The 23,778-nt window shown below is 39.6% G+C and overlaps 1 protein-coding gene across 1 annotated transcript; it reads left to right on the top strand.

Annotated features, from left to right (window-relative positions):
- Positions 1-18,438: 18,438 nt before the first annotated feature.
- On the top strand, positions 18,439-20,366 carry c15h3orf80 (chromosome 15 C3orf80 homolog). The gene has a single exon (XM_014986947.2). It carries the CDS (start codon positions 19,034-19,036, stop codon positions 19,652-19,654), a length of 621 nt encoding a protein of 206 aa, XP_014842433.1. The 5' UTR covers positions 18,439-19,033; the 3' UTR covers positions 19,655-20,366.
- Positions 20,367-23,778: the final 3,412 nt, after the last annotated feature.

Genomic DNA, 23,778 nt, shown 5'->3' with positions numbered 1-23,778 from the left:
AGAGGAAAAATATGAGAAATGGACGATCAAAGAGTCTACATGGTGTCTAAAAACCTTTTTCCAATTTTGGAGGAGTTGTTTTTTCTGTTTGTTTGTTTTTTTCAATCTGACTGCGTTCAGTGTTATATGTTACAGAACTGGACTTGGTGAGTTAAAAATTGCACTTTTACATGTATCCCCCGGCCCCAACCGATGTTCAGCCGCCAAATCGGCATGTGTATTACTTTATTCAGTACGAAACATAGCTAAACGAACTTTTGTTATGCTTTGTTGGTATTAAACCAGGCCTTTAAGGTTCTGCTGGAAAATTGGACCGGGAAATTTTGAGTGAATTACTGAGCTGGATTCCGTGAGTGAGAAACAAGATGGCGAGCCGTAACCCAAAGAGCACTTTAAATACCGCCAGCAGGAGTTACGCCCTCTGCTGGACGTTGTGAATCATCCAAGCTGGTATGACCTGCCCATAATTGCTGCTGAAATAGCAGTGAATTCAGAGAAACGGGGTTAATCCTTCAAAGTCTTCAGAGAGAAAATACATTAAAATTGAAGCACAGGTTATTCAGGGGGGTTTTTTTGCACTGCAAAAAAAAAAAAATCCACTTTCAAAAACAAGAAAAAAAGTACAAAAATAGGGTATTGTTTTCTTAAAATAAGAAAAATTATCTGCCAGCAGAACAAGAAAATTTATCTTGTCAAGATTTTCCAAAACAAGAAAAAATATCTAACCAAGATGAACCTACAAATATCTTAAAATTAATGTATTTTTACTTAAAACAAGCCAATTTTACTTATACGAGTAAGATATATTATTTTAAGAAAAATATTCTCAAGTAAAGAAAATGTTACTTGACATTGAATTTCTTTAAACCAGGATATGAAAACTAGTTTACTTTTATTGTTGCATAGGATTAAAATACATATTTTGTCATTGTTTTACTCAAGGTTCTTATGCTAAGGCAAAAATCCAAAAATTGATCCTGTCAATACTGGAACAAGAGATGTTATTGGCTTGTTGAAATGAAGACATGAGTTCAATTACTTTTAACATCTTTATTATGTTTAAGTTTCACATAAACACAATAAAACATGACTACTGGTCAGAATTTAAAATCTGGATGGGCATCTGATTCTGAAACAATCCTGTATAATGACAGAACAATGAAGATCTGACACATCTGCTGCACTCATAAGAGTTACCCAAACCAAATTGTCCAAAGCAAATAAAATCTTGGGATTAGACGTCAACAATAGGAGCTTACTCCGCAATGAACTTCTTCCAATCAGCCAAAGCCTTTTATATGTGGAAATTTTGTCTCAGTTATGGTTGATGTTCTCCAGACATCTGTCAGCAGCACAGAAAGGAGTGGCCACACACCCACGCATGCTGAAAGGTGTAGTAACACACTATAGGCATGGTTCCAATGGCCAGTAGCTTTTTTTTGTGTGTGTGTGTGTGCGTGTGTGTGTGTATGTGAAATAAAGTGACTTTTCTTCAAACTAGGACTACTTAAATTCACCAATCAAAAATAGTGTTTAAAATATCCTGGTGACAGTGTGTAATATCTAACCTAGGCTTTTAGACTCATTGCATTTAAGTTTTTAAATTACAGCAGACCAAACACCATCAAAGTTAGTGAAATACTAGGCGGAATTGCTCTTTAACCATTTCCTGAATCAGAAGCAACGAATGAGAAGCCAACTTAGCTATGTTAAAAAACGGAAGCTACCAAAAACTCGTGTCGATATTATGTTTAAGCCACAGCTATTGTGGTACTGTTCAAAGCTCATATTCACAAGAGCAGCTCTTTAACCCGCAGGTGAAAACTGGCATACCACGACATGCTAACAAGCGTCACAGTTAGCTTATCTTAGAAAGACAGACAACTTTAAACTTACCTCTGAGTACAGCAGCTACTGTATTTTTTTATTATTTATTTATTTATTTTCTCAACCACATTCAATATTCATTGTTACAGTTTGTGAAATGTAAAAATGTCTCTTGGGTTTAAAATAGAAACAAGAAATGGTTAAAACGGGAAATTAAAAAAACTTAACATTTTGAAAAAATACTAAGTAAATTAAAAGATAAAAAACTGTAAATCGAAATAGATTAACAGTATTGACTTGAACTTAAATAGAACTATAACCTTGGTTGAATAAATAGTATCCTATAATACCCAAAATGAGCACTGGGTTCTAAATAAAGCCACGAACACCGAAAAAGTTCATAATAAAAAATAAAAAAAACTACAAGAGAAGCAGGGCTGTGATTTGTCTTGATAAAGACAAACAGATGTTAAACACACAAGCTTAAAATGACCTAACTACTAAACAAACAAGCTTAAAATGACCTAACTCCTAAAAACAAACAAGTATAAAATGACCTAACTACTAAACAAACAAGCTTAAAATGACCTATTAAACAAACTAGCTTAAAATTACCTAACTACTAAACAAACAAGCTTAAAATTACCTAACTCCTAAAAACAAACAAGTATAAAATTACCTAACTACTAAACAAACAAGCTTAAAATGACCTAACTACTAAAAACAAACAAGTATAAAATTACCTACTAAAAATGAAGTAACTATTGAAATATTGTCAATAAATACAAAACAAAGGAAACTTAAACACAATTACTATAAATGTTGTATGGTATTAGTACCTTATAAGGAATCTCTATTCATTTTGGTTGAACACTGACACTGACATCAAACTGTCCGACAGAGTTTCCCCCTCAGATGAATCAGATGAATACTCTGAAACTTCATCTAGGAGTAAAGGGAGATTAGAATTCATCAGACTTTGAATGCAGATTAAATTCCTGTGCCCCCAGATGTGCTATGATCTAAAAAGTGACGTGCTCCACAGGGGGGTTTTCATCAAACCATAGCTCCGGTTCTAATTTCTCTACCTCCAAATCTGATACTTGGCCTGGTCCACCCCAAACTTTGGCTTCAGTTTTAACACCTGTACCTGCAAATCTTTGGTTGACTGGATCTCAGGTGCGCTGTTTTCTAGATCTACAATATCTCATACATCATCTGGAGGAATAAAGAGTTCCACAGGTGTGATTTCTTCAGTGAACTGGATCTCTGGAGGAATGAAGGCTGCCATGGCTTAAGTTTTCTCTGTCACTTTGGTTGGCTGAGCCTTTGCTACATATCTTTCATCTTCAGGTTCACATTTATGCTCCAAGAGTGTGCTTTTCTGCAAGAGAACCTTCTCCTGCAGACTTTTTCTCTTTTTCCACCTGACTGCTCACTGTTGGCTTGTTTTCAGTGGAAGAAGTTTACTGTTTTTCTGGTGTGTTCATTGGAGCAACCTTTGATGAATTTTTGCAAGAGTAATTAGGGGAATGTCCCTTGATCTTCCCTGGAAGATCTTTGAGCTCTGCTCTTTGAGAAGATGGAAACTTGCTTGACTTTCTTGGATTCCTCATTAGCGTGCAGTCTAACAAAAATATCCTTTATCATGACTGTGGTTTCTTCAACCATGTCATTGATGAACCACATATTTGACAATTAGCTTGTTTAACTTTTCGGTGCTTTCAGTACGGAAGTCTCCATAGACCTTTACGGCTTTTGCGAACACCTCGGGCACCTTATTGCTGACGATTGCCTCTACGGCTTCAGTGATGCATTCATCCTTTTGGAGACGTAAAGAGCTCCAAGATTTCTCCCAAAATTTTGACCAGACCACAGGTGGTGCTGCGAGCTGTGTCTCCAGTTGAAAGACGCATCCATCCATTCCATCCAAGTCAGGTTGATGAAAAGCAGATGGATTACACCTCACAGGGTGTTGATGGTGACAGCATGGGTCTCTTCGGATTGAAAATTCATTATACTTGGCATAATTGCTCTAGACGTATCTAGTTTGAGGATAATATACACGTTTTCTGCTAAACTAGCGAGAACAAGAACTGATCCAGGCTCTGCGGCAAACAAGTGCAAAGTGGCGGTTAGAGAAAAAGACAGAGCAAATAAAGACCCTGACGAGGACTGTTAACGACTATTTTAGTAATCGAGTAATCTATCGATTATTCTTACGATTAATTGAGTAATTGGATAAAAAAATTATAAAATAAAATATTGGTAAATCTGGTATAACACTGGTGTTACTATTGGATATCAGTCCAATTTTTCATATTTGCTCTTCCCTAACAGTTACTTTTTTGTAGTTTAGAAAACTAACCTGTACAATAATAGCTCACTTTCTAAGTTAACCAGAAGAAAAGTTATAGAAAAATCTGAAATTCTATTCAGTTTAATAAAGAACACGGTGCGCTAAATAATAAAACGTATATTAACGAAGCTTCGAGGCAGGTAAATTTTCCTTGAGGAATTTTAATAATCAAGGTACTTGAATTTGAGGAATAGTTTCAGCTTTACGAGTAAAAGCTTTTTGCTTTACGAGGAAGTCTAGCAAATATCAAGGTTTAGCTCCAGAAAGTTTTATAATCTAAAAAGATTATTTTAAACAGGATCTAAACAGCCGAAGCTTCCTGGTTCTGATCTGAACAGAATCCCGCTGAACCGGTGGTTGCCGATAAGCGTCCATTATGCTTATGGGAGGAATGACGAATATTTTACAAGTAGGATCATTTTTATGTAAGAAATAAAAAAAGTCGATTCATAAATATGTAAAATTATTTGGTTTCCGTCTCTAATTTGAGCTGATAATTTTTTTTCTCTCCATCTTCATGTCATAATGGCACATGTACGCGCACGATAAGTCACGTAATGTCCAATCCAGTAAAATATATTCGTCCATATCACGCTCTGTCGTTGCAGCTTCTCTCATACTTGGCTCTACTCAGGAGTAGGTGTCCAGTTACATTGTGTTACATTCAATATTGCCAGAAAAAAAGAGATTAATGCTCTTAATGTCCGATTTGCCATAACTATTTTTTGAATTCATAGACAACAACTGGGGGGGCAACAGGGTGGCAAGACTCTCATTTGTGTTGCCTCCCCAGTAGATCCGCCCCTGGTTTTACAGGTTTTCCATTTCAGTTTTCACATTAAATGCATTTAATACATGCTTTGTGTAAATGACCAGTCATTTTGCCCTGACCCTTTCTGAGCCAAAACCACTAAAAAAATTTAAATAAATTAATGGAGTACATTACAAAATGATACCAATCATTCATTATATTTGACACATTTAGAGCGCAAGTCAGCTTAAGTCCAGTCAGGTTTATTTGTGTTTATTTCAACAACAAAATATCAACTATGAAACAAGCAGTTTTCTCAAACTCCATCATCAAAATCATCAAGCAAATACACATCAAATTTTGCACTTTGTTTCAACATAAATTACCAGGTTGAGAAACATGCTATGAGTTTTTTTTTGTTTTTTTTTTTACTTTTACATTTTTGTAATCATCTTATTACTTAGATGCTATTTTTTTTCTGTTAATTGTCATTATCTGGACATAAAATGATTTTTAAAAATCCAAATTGAACTAAAATTCTTCTGAATGTCTCAAAAATGTTGCTTGATACTTACATAATAAATTGACTTACTTATTTTATAAGTTGTAGATCCTTGTGCTGTGCTGCTTTCTTTTGTTGTGTTTCTTTTCTATCTATAAAAATATGAGGATGAAGACTTGCTCAGATAACATGAATGGAATACAGACTTTTTTGCATTTCGTCACCTTTTAGCAAAAAACAGAGAAGCTGGTTAAGGTGGAAAGGAAGAGGGATGGAGCTAATTACAGCGAAATCTTAGAAAAAAATAAACTGCTGGGGACTGGAAAAATACCCGGCAAATGAAGTGGATTGTCAAAGAAAGAACCATCAGCAGAGTTCATCCAGAAGAAGTAAGAAACGTGAAGCAGAAGTGACCGGGTGTCCGGATGGCCAGTGGGAGTCACTAATAAATGATGAGAGACTTTTCTGTTAAACTTCAACTCGCTGATCTCCTCTGTCCTCCCTTTGGCCACCTGTCCACCTTGACAAATGGACATGTAGCTTTCAGGCAGCGGCAAAGACAAAAGACCAGAGAACCAAAAGAGATGTGAACAAAGTCAGTGGAAGAAAGAGGGATTAAAAGGAGGGCAAGCGGCGTTCGAATGTAATGAGAGGACTTGGGGGGGAATACAAGGTAAGGATCATGGAGCGGCTTGCAGAACTAATTCTAGCCCTTAAACTTTTTCGTATAGTGAAACATTAATGCCACAAAATGCAATGTGTTTTTTCAGAATGTGTCTGAAGGAACAAAAAGTAGAACAAGACTCTTTGCATACTGAAAATTGAAAAGTGTTGAGTACGTTTCTGTTTCGCTTTATAAAACCAGCTTTCACTTCAAATACAGTTAGACATCTTCTATGGTGCATTTCTAACAGATTCACACATGTAAACAGTAAAACTTTGCACTTATTTTTAAATTAAAAAGCTCACTGACTTGGATAGAGAATGTCTGTAAAAATACATTTTGAGGTCTCACTAAAGATGATCGATTTCTTTTTTTTTTTTTTTTTAGGTTGGGACTTCGAGCAATTTATACATGGCAAGCCAGAAGAATCTGCTTTGATTAAAATCATTTCATTGATTCTCTGGTTTTATATTTGAGTTTGTTGTCCTGCAGGAAGGTGAACCTCCAACTCAGTTTAAGGTCTTTTGCAGCAGGTTTTCTTCCAGGACTGTCCTGTATTTAACGCTGTCCATCTTCCCATCATCTCCGACCAGCTTCCCTCTCTGCTACAGAATATCTTCCCCACAGGATGATGCTGTCACTGCCATGTATCACCATGGTGATGTTGAATGCAGTCTGATGTGCAGTGGGAGTTTTTGTCAGGTCTTCATTTATTTTCTTTTAGACATCTTTAATCTTTAGTAATTTTATGCCTGTCTACTACATAAAATCCCACAATACTTTGCAGTTTTAGCATCTAAAGGAAGGGAAAGTTTTCAATGTATAAAAAACTTTTATAAGATCCTGTTCAACTAGCAGAAACATTTTAGATGTACTCAGCTAACCTTTTGTTAGCTGACATGGTTTTCAATGCTTCTGCAACAATAAGTCTGATTGTTAAAATGCCAAATCATAATGAACGAATGAATGAATAAATTAATGAATGAATGAGAGTGCATGTGAAATTCAGTTTATGTATATTTTTTCCTCACAAGTCAAATTAATCCATGAACCAGATCAGCAGTCATTAGCATAAAACATGATTAAATTGTGTACCGATTTCTAATCTCAAATTCAGTATTTCACAAAAATAAATGGTAATCCTGACCTGGAGGTGGCGCTATTCAACCAGTCTACCACCTAAATCAGCACTGGAAAGGTTCCCTGCATTAAATGATATGTAAATACTCTCTGCAGTGTAAGAGTCATTTAAGAACATACACTGTAATTAATAATAATAAAAAAAGCATGTTCTCTTTAGCTAAATTAAGTTTTATTGAACAACGATGTTGCAAAAACTCTTAAACAAGTAGGAGTAAAACAGCAAAACACACCTTCAGATAAACATCCATGTGCTTATTCAACAAATAAAAGGTCAGATAGCAAACAGCTTTAGTGGCAACCTTTTCTCTTCTTGCAGAAGACTTTTATCCCACTCTACACACAACTCATTTAGACACTGCTGCACCGTTTTCATCTGCAGCTTTCCTAATGATCAACTATTAAATAAAACAGTTAATCGTCGACTCAGTGACTACAAGGTGGCCGCAAAACAGAGCATGATCCTTACACCTATGTACTTTATAGTTAATATGTTTTTTTTTTCAGCTCCTTTATAGTAAATAATAAGTGGCCTGTACTTGTATCGTACTCTATCTGAGTGAATTTGCTGTGACATCCCCATTTTCTTATATTTTTACTGAAAACTTGTGGACTTTGAACAATTTATGAATGACCCGTCTGGATTTCCTGTTGTATCTGCTAATGAACTACAGTCAATGTTGCTTGTAAGAAAAACTTATCAAAGTGCTCACTTGTGATGGGGATCAGTAAATCTCAGTACCTTTAACTAGAAGCAGCTGACTGCCATCATTTTTTTTTTTTGTGCTCTAGAGGTTAAATATTAATTATTAAAAGCCGCCTTTAAACAAATTAGAAATATGCAGGAAACATGACACATCTTTTGTGTTTTATTTGCAAATGAAGGTTTAGCTTTCGTTTGCAATGTTCGGCCTGTTCCTAACCTCTGAAAACACGCGTGTGTTTAACAATATAAATCTACATGCGACTCTTCACTCTCTGGAGGAGGAAGGCGTTTTCCTGTTGATAACAATGGGCTGCTTCACCATCAGGTGGACTTACTCATAGCGAGAAAGCGGCTCAGCGTGGATCCTGCGGCGCCAAACGGGGCAAACGGTCAGAGCAGCAGACTTGAGGTGAGTGGCTCTGGAAATTATGAGCAACCCCAAATAATCACATGATGTATGACATGAGAGCTATGCTCAATCCAAAGAGAAATAGGAAAATGAAAGGGGGGGAAAAAAAAAGGTTGATCTTGATTTAATATTTGCTCCTGGACGGGGATCAGTTCCTTACGTCTCGTGGCTGAACTTGTGACTTCATTCTCTCTGATTTAATTCTGATGATTTAGGTCCTGTATTTGTTTGATCTCTACATATTTAACTTTTCATGCTGTCGTCCGTACTGGTTCTGTTTCTCTTTGCTTTCCTCTTGGAGACGCCTGATTTTGTTTGATCTTTGGGGCACTTTCATCCTGCTAGATTAGTTATCTAATTTAGAAATGCTACCACACATCTCTTCTCCTTGTTCACTCACAATCTGGAAGCAAGTGTTAAAAAGTCACTAGAAATGATGCTAAGCTGCTAGCATCATTCCAGCTAGGAGCCTAACTACCAGGAATGATGTTAGTTAGGCATACACTGAATTTATAGTAAATAGGTTAACAAGTTTAATATCTTATATTTCCCCAACATCGGCAGCAGCCAACAGCAGTAAGAGATTCACCTATTATATGTGTACCAACTGTAAAGATAATATAAAACCTTTATTTATCGTTAGCTATTTGCTCTTGGGAGCCCCCTGGTGGTGTGGGGGCACTAAGCAGCCGCTTGACTCGCTCTGCCTTGGCCCGGCCCTGAACCTACCTCTACATATCTTGCTAATTCTGTCAACGGTCTGTATTTTTTTCACATCTTCTGTCCTTCCAGCTTCTTTTTCTGTGTTGCTGATGCATTACTTTCCCGTCTCCTGATGGCGCGCAGCGCCTTAGGGGAGCTGCAGAAGGAGTCCTGGGACAGTGTGGGCGTTTGACAGCTATAGTGTCATAACCCTCTGAGATACAGAACCCCACCACCACCGCCATCCTCTTACAGAGTGACTCAGCGCGTGAAACGCAAAGGCAGGCGGGGGGTCAGGAAAAAATCCCCCTGCCTTCCACCCCGACTCGGAGCATGTGGGAAAGAGAAAGCTTTATCCTATATTTAACCTCCAGGTGTCTGTGTGGTGCGTTCATTTGTGTGTGTCAGGAACTGAGTCATCGGCTGCTGGCTGCTGGATGGGTTATCTATAAGCAAAAAATGAGTCTGGCCGCTCCCTGATGGGGTTGGCCGGGGGACTTTTAGCAATGTGTCAGCGCTTTCAGTACTCTGAACTCAGGCAGCTTGAATATGCCACATGAAAAAGCAGATGTGCGTTTAAAAACTTTCAAATAAATTTTAAAAAAAAAAGTGCAGTGTTAACATATTTAAGACACTGTAAACACAATGCCTTCCCTAAATGAGTAATTTATCAAAACTGTAGCTGCTAGCATAAAAACCCGGGGGTGGTTATGGCAGCGCCGAGAGGCAGCGGCTAATTTACAGTCATCTAACGTAAAACTTTCCGAGGACACCCGTTCAAGCAGAAGCAACAATGCTGAGTCAAATCACTTACTGCTTTTACCCATCAAAGCGCCATAAATGATAGCAGCCTAATAAGGCTGGAGCTCTTTATGAGGGGGATCATATAGATATCGTCTCCGTGAAGTCAAAAAGCCTGACTCAGCGCAGACCTCCCAATGATCTGGTTCTCTGACAGCGCCCAGACTCATTCCCATGGGACAGAGGAGGGATTTCACCCCCCCTCTTGTGCTCAGGATGTCTTTAACCCTCAATGAGAACTTTTATTATTATTATTATTATATCTAAATGTTTTTTTCCTCATTTTCTCTTTTGTCCTCTTGATAACAATGACTGAATGAAAATATGACCATAAAACACTGATGCAGAGTTTTTGTCCAGTGGAAAATGTAAAGGCTGTTTATAAATGTTTCAAAGAAATCTGGAGGATATTTGATCAACTCTATATCATTTACAACGGCTGTCCGTTACAAATGTGTGCAAAACCTTATTGATATTCTGGTAATATATATAAAAAAAACATTTTCTCATTCGCATTTGAACAGCGGTTCTCTTAAACACATCACGCTAACTTATTCTACAGTAATCAAAGTTTTTTTTGTTTTTTTTGGGGGGGGGGTTTGCAGACATAATTTTTATTATGTTTGTAAAACCATAAATTAGGAATCTCTGTGTGCTGCTAGAAAGGAGGGGCAGCGACCAGCAGTGGTCATGGGACCTGGTAAGCATCGAAGCCGTACAAAAACACCCAATTGAAACTAAACTAAAACATAAACATGGCCGCTGCATGCTCTGAGCACACAGTCTGTGCGCCTGGAGGCCCCAGAGCCAGCAGAGCGATAAGATTAGAGGAGGTATGTGGGTGTGAAATAGCTGCGGTGTGGGACTTTCTGGATTCACACAATCCACAGTGGCTGCAGGCCTCGACTTTTATTGCAGCTTAAGATGATGGTAATTCACAGACACCCAATGGCACCTACACACAATGCCCTACTAAATATTTATGACCCCTGAACTTTTGAGCATCGTGCTACAACCACACACTTTCATTTATTTCATTAGGCTTGTATGTGATGGACCAACAAAACGTAGTTCATTCTTGTGAGCCAGAACGAAAAGGGCATTTGGTTTTACAATTAAGAAAAGAATAGTGGTGGGACTCGATTAAAATCTTTAATCAACTCAACTGCAGGGTCTGCAATTAATTAACCGCATTTTAAACAAAAAAACAAAATGTCAACAAAATACGGAACGATATAATTCAAATAGCCTTTTTGCCGCAAAACCCATTAAATTCTGTGTAATTTATTAAATGAAATTAGCATGTTTAAGTCACAATCCTAGAAAGAATATTTAATATTATTGTGTGGCACAGTGCGTAACCTTGTTCCCCCTTCTCTTTGCTAATTTCCTTTCTGAGTAAAGGCCACTGGCGTCACGAAATCTAAAAACTAAGTACGAGACTGAAAACCGTGGCATTCCTCTGCATCCAGCCCCTTTAGTTTGTGAAACCAACTTTCACTCCAACGCCATTCTTCTGCCCCACCCCATGAAGAAATCAACCCCACGGCATGATGCTGCCACCACCGTTTCATGGGCAGGGTGAGGAGCTGCTTGTTCTCCATTATACTCCATTGTTCATGTAGACCAAAGAGTTCAGCTGGGGTCTCTTCGGACTTTCTTTCAGGTTTGCTGTGTCCTCTCTATGACCTGTGGCAAACTTTCAACAGAACATCGTATGGTTTTCTTTCAACAATGGCTTCTCTTCCAAAAAAAAAAAAAAAAAGAGCACGCCTCACAACTGGACAGATTTTCCCAGATGAGCCGAGCATCTCTGCAGCCTTTGAGAGTTATTTGTGTCCTGACTGCTTTTTTTCTGCTCGCTAGTCTGAATTGAACACAGGCTCCTGAAGGCAAACCTGGTTGCACAGAGTTTTATTTAAAGTCAGCTGAGTGGAAATGAATGCCACACTTTTAGAATTTGGCATTTTCATGCTCCACTAATCTGGAACAAACTTCCAGAAAACTGCGAAACAGCTGAACCACTGAGTTCCTCTAAATTGAGGCCAACCACCCACCTGGTTAGAGTTGCACTTGATCAATAACTGTGACACTGATCAACATGTTTGCTGTAGACATGCTTGATGATTTTGATGATCGCATTTGACAAAATCTAATGTTTTATGACTGGACATCGTGTTTTAAACTGCCTTGTTGCCTGAAATTGGCTTTACAAAAAAAAAAACTTGATTTGACTTGATTTGATTTTATGCGTGTAGATTCCAACGATAGCTGCGCTAGCTGCTGTATTGGCATTTAAACACCGTTTCATGCTACTGTTTATTTCTAAGCATTTTCCTGAAAGCTGATTTTCACAAGCCAGTATTATTTAAGTCATTTCTCACCCATTTTGTATGTGCAAAGTGTGTCCCACTGCATTCACACTCACATCCAACCAGACTTTGTGTCCCTCATTTTTCCTCTTGGGCTTTATCGTTGATTTCTCCGTTATTTCCCGCTAATCTTACAGACCTGACTTCTCTGAGTGTTGGTTTGTAAGGGGATGGGGTCATGTCAATTGGATTCCCAGCTATGCTGTAATTACTTTATTAAAATATGTAAAAATGTGTGGTTGTATCTGGATAAAATGATAAAAACTTGAAGGGATGTGAGTACTTTTTCATGGCCCTGCAAGTGACCCAAACGTGTACAGTATGTACGAAGTGCCAGGGTAAACCAGACAGACGTGCTGCAGCAGCATTAAAATGCAACAACAGTAAGATTATCCATTTAAATGTGGGCAGCGAGGTTTTTTTTCTGTCTCAAATGTTGAAAATAAATAAAGAAAGGCTAAAGTTTGTGTCAGAGTACAGTGCAACCTTGAGGTTTTGACTTCTGCTCTGCGGCACACAAAGTGAAACCCAGAACTTCCAGTGGGCCTATTAAAAGTCCAGAGTTCTGACAGAGTCGCCTTTGTTTCATAATTAATGCAAACGTGATAACCGTGACACTGACTGCTGGCCGAGCTGTTCATCAGCGTCTACGACAAGTAAAAATGAACGCTGCCATTCATCTGAGCAGAGAGCTAATGGACGCCGTAAGACTGCATTACTGAGCACAACACTGGGGACCTTTGTGCCAGACTGATAAAAGCGTAGAGTACGGCAAAATTTATGACACCGACACAGAATAGTTGGAGTGTTGCAGCTTCAATTGTTGGCCACACAGGAGGAACTGCTACTTATTATAGGCTAATGCAACAAGAGCGCGGTTGCCATAGCAGCTGTGTTAACAGATTTAGACGAACATCAATTAATTTTACATCTGTCAGCAAGTAATAAAGCATTTTCTGTCTCCTGTGATGAACGGTTAATAATGCCTCTCAAACATTTTTGATGTTTCGCCACGTCATAAATGTGTTTGTGTATTTTATTGAGATTTTATGTGAGCGACTACATAAAACTGTCAAAGTGTGTAGAAAGAAATGCGTGACAGTGTTAGGTTGCTGTTGTGTTCAAGCCTCTACACTCTGATGCCGTTATAATAGAAAAATGAAATGACTTCAGAAGACACCTAATTAGTAAATTGAGTTCATTTGTGTGTAATATGATGTTAGTATAAATCCTGTGAAAGTCTCAGAAGCAATGTTTCTCAAACTGGGGGGCCAAGCCGCCCCGAGAGGCCGTCAGGAGGCGATAGGGTGAAAGATTGGTGGAAGATGAAACATTTTAAAGATTGAGTCTAATAGAGCATTTAAGTTAAAAAAAAAAAATCTTATTGAAATGTTATTTGCCAATCTCATCTTTCTAGATGGCTGATTTGTCCAATTTATCAAGATGCTCTGCTCCTGAAGCTAGCATGGTAAGCGCAAAATGCAAACATTTCTGTCAAAAAAAACCTGAAATAACCATCTAGCAAACCTGCTGTGGAGGACACTCCTGCAAAAAACTCTTAAGAAATCACAGCCAACTACAATCAGAATGTGAGTCAGTATTTACGCTATACAAATGTCATAATTATTGGGTAATGAATAAAAGTGAGAATAAAATTGATACTTCTTATTTTACAGAGGGACATAAGGTAATCCTGATTTGGCATGGAAAAGTTTGGGAACCCCTGTGTTAGAGGACATTTGTGAACAATCTAATTAAATATGTTTCTTTATAGCATCCAAAAATAGAAACATGCAAACCCACCAAGATATGTCTGTCCACCTAACCTGAGAGACTCAGTGTGACTCTGGAGGAGCTGCAGGCTCAGGTGTGTGTCAAAGGAAAGTGGGTAGATCTAAACAAAGGACTGTCGTGTCAGTAAACCTGCCAGATGATAACGGAAAACCTGAAACTGTGGCAGAGGTTCACCTCCCAGCTGGACAACAACACGACACACGGAGACAGAAATACAGAGGAGTGGTGTAAAACCAAACAAAATAAACCCGTACCTTCTTCAAATCAAACTAAATTGGTGTCAGATGTTTGTGCTGCGTTTGTGGTGCCATCATTTTAAAAATGTTGATAAAAGTTTCTGGAGGTCACATAAGGTCAACGTGGGCCCCTCACACATTTATGAAATTAAATATATTTGGTGTCAATCAACTGTGCTACATTTGTCCTGGTTTTGCGCTGCTAAAATATTCCGGCACAAATGCAGCACAAACAGCTTACTGACAATTTTGTTTGATTTGGGTGATGTGGAAAGCCGGGTTGATCTTTTGACCTTTGGACTTTCGGTAGTATCTTTAAGGCAAAAGCAGCACAAATGAAAATTTTGCAGCACAAACATTTGACACCAATTTTGTTTGACTTGAAGACGATGGAGAGGTCAACTTCAGCCCGGTCTTCAAAACCGATGTTCGTAGTTGCTCTCTGACTTGGAGGTAGTTTGCAAGGAGAACTATTGTACTCCAAGGTGTGGCTCAACAAAGCATTGACTCAAGCGAGCTGAATACAAATGCTCACCAGTCTTTGCTGAAAACCAGGTACAGTTTTCCCTTTGGCTTCACAGTTCTTAGAGTTTTTGTGCTGATCTGTCACATAAAATCCCACCAAAATACTCGAGAACGCCGTTTGCAGCATGTAGAAAACGTCCAAGCGCTGTGAATACATTTGCAGGGAATTGTAGGTGATTGACTATAATGATCAGTTTGTTTTTCACTGGAGACATTTGGTCTCCATTTAGCTGGATTTCGGTCCTGAAGGTTGCTCCTTGATAGATGGGCACCAAGAATGAGGAGGAAAGATTGAACAAGGAATTTACTTCACACACATTACTCAGATGAAAGCAACACTTTGCGATGGGACGTAGATCAGTACGAAGACTTAATGTGGGCAAATTGTAAGAGAACGATACGGACAGGAACAAAAGAACAGAACGTACTTCTTTGTTGTTTTATTTTCACTGTGACAATTTTAATTGAATGCAGAACTGTTTTATTTATTCCTTCGTTCTACCTCTTCATATTAAAAAAAGCTTTTCTTGTTCTATTTTTCTAAATGTTTCTATGAGTTGGATTTAGGTGACTAAAAATCCCGACGCCCTTATTATTATTTTTTTTCCCCCTTGTGCTACAAGTCCTGCATCTTTATTCTTCTTCCCAGGCCCTACAGGGAGAAAGCTGTGATTAAAAGCAATTATTGCCGGTATTGTCAGTAAAAGGCAATGAGGTAAAACAACTGCTGGTGAACTCATCAAAAGCTGGCCTAAAAGGAAGGGAGTTATCTGCAGCGGTGAACTCTCAGAATCATTGCCTAGAGAATATTGATTGCTTATTTGATTACAAGCAAAACCTACGATCGGGTTTCCCTAATCCAGGCAGACTAGAGGAGGAAACACAATGCTCCGCTTGTGCTGAATCTGACGTCACAATGCTCACAGAATTAGATTACGTGTTTGCTGCACTAGGCTTTGTTTGGGCTGATCACAAACAGGAACACTGAGAGGACAGGGTGAAATATGCAGGAAGTCAAAAGACTTGACAGAAGTTGGTATCATCGGTCCAGTCCGGCTTTACGGAAGTCAGTGACTTTAGATTTGTCTTGTTGTTGCTCATAATAAACCCCATTAGACCCAACAAAAGTCCAAACCCTCACTTCATGTCAAACTCAAGCTAGTTTTTGTAAAGATACGCAGCCCGGTTTCTGTAGCCACAAAATGACTGATGTTACTGCACCATTACAGTGCAAAGAAAAGTCTGCAGAGCGTTGTAATTAATCTGTTTGCGTTCAGCAGAGCCACTTTGTGAGCCGTCTGTCATTCTTGGATGATATCCAAGGGAACATCTTTGGAGTAAAATTAACCTGTTGTTCAAGGGGACCGCTATTTAAAGCGGGGAGATAGATTTATGGTTATGTCCTTTTTAGTGCTGCAGACGCATGGCTCTCTTGGGTGATGCTGAGCTAATGGGAATCAAGCTTCTGCTCTAATGAAGGTCCATTACATACCCACACAGCAAGAACTATTCATTTTTTATGAGACGTGCAGAGCTATTGGCGCCTCTTATCAGAGGCATTCGCTATCACTGGTTATACGTGGACCTGTAGCCAGAGGGCAGCCAGATCGAGGGGACCGGTTCAAAGCAAGCAGAGTTGAAGGTATGAAGTTCCTTGCAAGAGCTTTCATATTTTCACATTTTGATCCATCCAAAGAAAGCTGGAGTACCTGAGGACCGTGCAGCCCATTTTCTATACTTACAACCCGAGACTGCAATTATTTTATTCGGATTTTTGAAAATGCCTTACAGCGAAGTAGGTGTATCTTCAGCTAAGTAGACTGAGAGTTGCGTGAAGTTTTATGTTTTTACTCTTGTTGAGATTGAAATATGTGCTCATTCTTCAGAAGTTGCTCTAACTGGACCACCCTGCATTTAGCTCTGTCCATCTTCTCATCCTCTCTGAGCAACTTCCCTATAAACCTTCTGGAAAAAAAAAAAAAAAACACTCCCTCCCTCCCACCATCAGGTTTTCCACTCAGTGTAGACAATTGAGTTCAACTTTGTTTTCATCTGCAGAGCACCTTCTTCAACATGTAGCAAACTGCAAAGCATAATTTCCCTCTGCGTTCTTTAAACAAGATTTCTCTTCTCCACGCAATTTTTGGAATCGTTTTCCTCTTGATGGATCTCCGGAGCTCACGTTGCCTGGCCTGTGGTTTTAGATATCTTGGTTGATTTGAAGTAGTGACACACTCCTCCCAATTTTTAACAATGCTCTGTGAAATGTCCAAAACTTAGAATACTGTAGAATTAGCTTTTCTATAAGCTGTAAGGTTTCCAAACAAGCCTCTGGAGCCCCTCACAGAATAGATGTTTGTATATACACTGGATGTTACACATAATCATATCAGAAGTAAAGAGGCTGAGTAGAAAATGTAAACTTTACTTTTGAGATTTTTAGTTGTAAAAAAAGAAAGAAAGAAAAGAAGCCATTTATATGAATTGTGTACTACTTTGTGTTGGTTTATTATATAAAATCCCAACAAAATACGTCAGTTTGCAGAAAAAGATAGACGTTTATTGTAAAGGCTGTAAAATGTCATCTAAATTAGCTTTTTTTGTTGTTTATTACAATAAACCTAACATTATAGTCTATGATAATAATTATATTTTGCTATCTATAAATGTGCTGTTGCGTAGAGGTGTGCGATACTGTATATTTTGTATATGCTGTATACAAAATATGTATATGATCTGATTTTAAGTAAATACAGGCTCAGTATGGTGTGATTTCAGGGAGTGTTTTCAGTCCATATAATCAGCCTCCCTCCTCCTTCTCCTCAGACGCTGCACAGACTTTTTTTAGAAACTCTTCTCGGATGTAATGGTAAAGCGTCTCCTTTCAGCGCTGAAAGTTAATAAAATAAGTCAAGTCTGAATGCTTTTCTTGGCTGATTTTATGCTCCGTGTGTCAATACAAATTATGATTCATTGATTGAGATTCTCATTCTCAACACTCAGTATCTACAGAAATACCAAAACTTATTAAGTACAACATATCCGCAAACTTCTGACCTTTAGGTATTTTTTTTCTTTCCTTTTAATTATTTTTGCTAAAACCAAGAACTGTCATGATCCCTGGGTTTCTGTGTGTTTATTTTGGAGTTCTTCTGTGTTCAGTCCTGTTTTCCCTGTGTAGTCCTGTTCCCTGTGAGTCTCTGTCCTCCCTGTTGATTGCTCCCCAGGTGTGTCGTATTCCCTTGATTACCCCGTCTGTATTTAAACCCACCTGTTGTCTGTGTTCCTCGTCGGGTCCTTGTCGTTAATCTGTGTCGTCGTGTCTATGTCTATTGTAAGTTTGTCTGAGTGTCGTACGGCAGTAGAACTGTGTAGTCCTGCGTCGGCCTAGCTCGTATATTCAGTCCGTTATCCAGTTGCTACCGGTGTTAGCTGTGTGCTACCTTCCACCGTGCTGCCTGTTGGACTGTGAGCTGCATCAATAAATTCTTCATTATTCATCTTACCTGGGTCTCAGCGTCCATCTCCTCACCACTTCAACCCCACCTCATGACAAGAACAAAATCTGGATAAACTTTATATGTGTCTACAAAATACATTATTGACAAATGTACACGATGAAGAGAATAAATAGAAAGACTAAAGAAATCTGTGCGCATTGTTTTCTAAAATAAAAAAGTGTAGAAATAAATAAGTAAATAAAAATATTTGAGAGTAAATCAGTTGAGAAACTACAAAACAAAGACGAAGTATCGTTCACGCGAGTGTCACCGCGATACTCATACCGACTTCGCATCGATATTAATGATACTTTTGCTTAGTTGTCACTATAGAGCCACATGAATAAAACGGGACTCTGATTCTGTTAATGAGTCTAATTAGAGGGAAGGGGTATTATGAATAAACTTCACTTGAGTGAGGACACACAGGGAGCCTTATAGTAAGTATTCACGTAATAATGATGTAAGATCATTCATCCTTTCCATCACTGCTGCTCCCTCCAGACACACTGATGCTGCCCCACTCGCTTCGTGTGCACCACAGCAGACAGGTTGTCTGCAACAGGGGGGCGACGTGGAGGGGTGCTGCAGCTGCTGTCCCACTCGGCGCTGCGGAGCCTGTGTTAACTCATCATCTGGGTCCGACTGGGAAGATTTAAAAAGAGAAAGAAAGAAAGATAAAAAAAAAAGGACCAGACTTGTTAACACCTGAGAGGATCGAGCTAAGGTAAGACGCAGCGCAGAGATGAAGCCCCGTCTTCTGGGCGGCGGCAGGACAACCAGGAGACTTTTGTCGGCTTGCCTCATCTCGGCGTGCCAAGCCCTGCACAGCTGCGGGGGAGTCAAGTGCGTGGACGGCCACCAGTGCTGCCTGCTGCCCGTCCCCGGGAACGGCAGCTCCGGCTCCGCGGAGAGCTGCTGCAAGCTCCCCATCCACGTCTTCTTCGACAACGTCGGCTGGTTCACGCGGAAGCTGTCGGGCATCTTGATCCTGCTGCTGCTCTTCGCCATGGGCTACTTCATCCAGAGGATCATCTGCCCGCGGCCCCGCCACCGGCACCAGAACCAGGAGCACGGCGAGGATCCCTCCCTCTTCCACGGACCCACGTCGGCGTCCCAGGATCTCCTCCTGGAGCCCTACCCGGAGTGCACCCTGGGGGACTTCGCCTCCCCGAACCTGCCGGCCTACGACGAGGTCAAGTACCTGCCCACGTACGAGGAGAGCATGCAGGAGATGCACCGGGACCGGGACCGCTCCGACGATGACCTGTTGTCCGGAGCGGAACCGGCGGCGGCGGAGTCCGGGCAGCAGAGGCGGGATCTTCTGGGGGTGAGCCCCGCAAGGACAGCTCGGAACTCGGTGTGAAAGGAGAGCGGGGACCGGACAATGAACTGCCTGATAGTATTACTAATTTATTATTATATTATCATCATCCTCACCATCATCGTGAGGGGGTGGGAGAGGGTGAAGGAGGTTTCACAGAGATACAAACTCAAGTGCAATTATAATCCTGATTGTAAAGAATAAAGAAGGAGGCTGAGAATGTAAACGTGTTTTGGAAGATAATACGTGTCTGCTCGGCTTTTTGTATGCAAATGCCGCCTCGGCAGAGGGGATTAGAGAGACTGCAGGAGGCGCCTTAAACCGATGCTCATTGTGTTGATGGGACAGCTAATTTGGCTGCGGGACAATCACATTAAGTTTTCGCGGCACCATGAAGACATTGGTTGGTTTCTTCTCGAAAATGTGACCTTTTATTTCTATACATTCTGAATATTTAGTGGGTTTTTTTTTTGTTTGTTTGTTTGTTTGTTTGTTTTGCAACCAAATGGAAAAACAGTTTCTCCTAAAGTTGAATGTGGACGGACTGAAGTGAGGGATTCATCTGCATCCGGGATTCTTCCAGTTAAATCATATCTTATCAGCATGAAAGCAATATTCCATTCATATTCACATGGCAGCCCATAGATAAGAGCTTTATGGGTAATCTGAACCGTGTTTCATGTGTTTGTTGAAAGATAAGCCGCCACAGTATATATAGATATATATATATATAAAAAAAAGCTCAAATCCTGCAGCATTTTGTAGCCTGGAGTTGCATGAATTCAGGGGGGGGGGGGGGCGGCAGATGTTGCAGCATGCATGCTGATAGGTGCATGTTGGCAGGAAATGTGGAAATGGGGTTGCAAGAAATGTTGCAATCAGATCTAATGTAGGGAACATTTTAATAAGTTAGAATATCGTGTAAAAGTTCATTTCAATCAGGTCCCAGTTATGTGTTAAATAGATTCATTACATACAGTATATTCCACGTAATCTTTATTGTTGAGTTAAAATATCGAAAGCTTAAAGTTGAGTTTCTGAGAAAATGAAAAAAAAAAAAAGGTGCTTTAACACATTTTATTATAAAATCTTGGAGAAGACGCGTCTCCTCGAGGAGGGTTAGAGTTGAAAGGTTATCGTCGATAAAGTCGCCTGGTCACAGATTGTTTTGTCCTGTTTTCTTAGCAGAAAGTTGAGTGGAAGAAAAAGCTGTGGTAGCAAAAGGTGCACATGCAAAAGATCGTGAAGCAGCGCCCACTTAGGAGCCAGGTGGAGAGTTGAAAGTTGTGGACAGCAGCCGGAGACGGAGACGTCCAGGACAGACGCTACTACTGTGTCCTTAACCGGAGGAAACATCACACTCGATTTGAGGAAAAATTTGCAAGGACATTTCAGACTTTATGCTTCCTTCTGCTGACCCGATTTAAGGAGATGCTGATTTCATTTTCCCGGCACGGCTTGGTGCCGGCACACACCGCCACCGAAAGCTGGTTCAGTGACCACAGCGTTCCTGTTCTTGATTGGCCAGCAAACTCTCCCGACCTTTAACCCCAGAGAGGATCTGCGGACAGTTGTCAAGAGGTAGATGAGAGACAAAGGAACCATGACGCTTCAGCTGGACCGCAGACTGATCACCTCCATGTCACGCTGCACTGACGCAGTAATTCAAACAAGTATTGAGTTGCAGGATGTTTTACATGGGCATCATTTTCAGTTGCAACCTGAAAATATGAATCAGTCATAAACATCTAAACTTTGCAAAAGAGCAGAATATATTTTAAGAGCTGTAAACCTCAAACATCTAAATGACAATAAATTACACCTTGAAATATATCTTTTGGTTATAAATCTCTAAACTATTACTTTACCCATTTAAATTTGATTGCTGGTGTTAAAAATAAAAAAAACCCAGACAGTTTTTGTTCCTTCCAGATCATTTATAAATCCAATTTATGTTTCCTGCAGAACTGCTGCATCACGCACTGCTTCCATCACAAATTATTACCAGTCAGAAACTTGGCTGTCACATGATTGCTAAAGTTTTAGGTTTTGGCATGTAAACACAATAATACCATTAAAAAAATATGTTTTTAATCTTTTCTTTAGTGTGATAGATATTCGATACAATTCAGCTAAGAAACACATTTAGTAGTGGGACGTTTTGGTTCTGCAGTGCTGCCTCTTCATCGTCTTCTTTCTAGCAGAAAACCGGTCAAAATGTAACGGCTGTCTTGAATAATGACACAGTTTCATCTCAACAAATCCCACAATTCCAAGCAAAGAAAACCAGCTCCGGATCATGACGCCACCGCCGCCGTGTTTCACTGCGGTTACGCTGTTCTTGTCATGATGATGTATGAGCCACACAATGTTTTAGGACGCTTCAGCTCTGAATGTTTCCTTTGGAAACGAACGGCTTTTGATTATGAGACCTACTTCAAACTGAGAACACAGGACAATGTTATCACAATTAAATCTCAGCCAGTACGTCCAAAACGTCCTGCAGCTTTTTCAGTGTTGCTGTCGGCCTCTAGCATCCCTTCTCTACCTGCTTATCTTTTTGTAATGTCACTATTTGTTGCATATTTTCTCCTATTATTAATGACTTTTTACTGTAATGAAACATTTTCATTATGCCCTTCCCCTGACTGATACGTTTGGACAGTAGGACCATTTTGATCCCTTGGCGCCTCTCTGCAAACTTCGGCTTTTGGCTGAAGGACTCAAACGGATGAATGTCAAAAAAAGGACGGCTGACATTTATTTCTGGTTAATTAAATTCATCATGACAACTTTTAGGCGTGTAACCATAAAAACTGAATGTAAAAACTGAACCAAAGTGTGACGAGTGCATATCAAAGGGTCTGCGTCTCTACGCAGCTTTCCTCTTTGCTTAACATTTTCCCATCTAACAGAGAATTGCTTGTTTGACGTACACAGGATGACATTTTCACATTAAAACTGAAAATACATTGGGTGGGGGGGAAAAAGTTATTAAAGCCTCATTTTTACAAAAACATCGCAATTTCACAGGGTTGTGTAAACTTTCGGCATGCACCGTGTAACGAGCCCTATTCTATCAGGACAACCCAAATCGTTTCCATCACTGGGAAGAAGTAGGAAAATGTCTTTGCTCAGCAGTCGGATAGAGAGGAGATGCTTGGGTAAGCTAAAACAGTTTGAGTCCAGACTGCAGAGAGGAACTCGGCTCCGGAAAATCCGGTCAATATTTGAGAATGACACAAGTCAAATACTTTGAAAACTAACTTAGCGAGTTGTGGAATTGCAATCAGATATAATTAGTTTACATGAATTTTAACAGATTTGTCCTGAAGATGATGATGATCATCACCATCATCATCATTTGCTTCAGCTTCACTCTCCGTCTTGGTTTCAGGGGTCGTCGGGGTCAAACTCTGGCTTAGAGACATTTATGGTTCAATTGCTTACATACTGAAAGCTTCAGAAACATTTAATTGTGAAAAAGATAACTTTAAAAAAAAAAAATCCTCCACTGGATAGAGGAATTTAAAGCTACGTGGAAAGAGAACTTTCCCGTCAGGTATCAGGTGCTCTGAAACACTTTATGTTTGAAGAAGAGGAACCAGAACATGAGTTTTCTTTTCCGTTTCTTTTTAAGCAAAAGAGGAATGTATTCTAAACAATGTTTTCATTTCTACTACGGTGAGAAATACATGTTAAAAACTAATTTTCTCTCACATAATACAGAACCGATGAGCATACGTCAAGCTGTCATGAGAATCATATTATTTTGGAGCTTTTAAAAGCTTGTATTGTCCAGGGTGAGTGAACGGAGGCAAAACATGCCAATGACTTTTAAAACTGGTTTGAATACATTTTCTGTAATTCATGCAAAGTCAAAACTGTACATAGAACCTCAGACATATTCGACCCGCTCACCGACGTGTGGTCAAATGACTCTCGTCACATTTAACCACATAGTTCAAGAGATGAGGTCAGCATGTCCACGGCAGCCATCTTGTTTGTTTGACGAGCGTGTTTTACAACTTCTAACTATTTGGTCTTTGAATTCAGGTCAACTCAGACAAGGGATGGTTGAAATAAAAGATATTTTTTAAAAAAGATATTTTTGTCATTTGTAATTCCTTTGTAAGAAAAGAAAGCGAGGGGGGGGGGGTAGGCAT

This window comes from Poecilia mexicana, unplaced genomic scaffold, assembly GCF_051168715.1.
Source record: "Poecilia mexicana isolate PSO_F unplaced genomic scaffold, ASM5116871v1 scaffold_13, whole genome shotgun sequence".
NCBI classification, from domain to species: domain Eukaryota; kingdom Metazoa; phylum Chordata; class Actinopteri; order Cyprinodontiformes; family Poeciliidae; genus Poecilia; species Poecilia mexicana.
The sequence above is the reverse complement of the archived record's forward strand: the minus strand, read 5'-3'. Positions and strand labels throughout refer to the sequence as shown.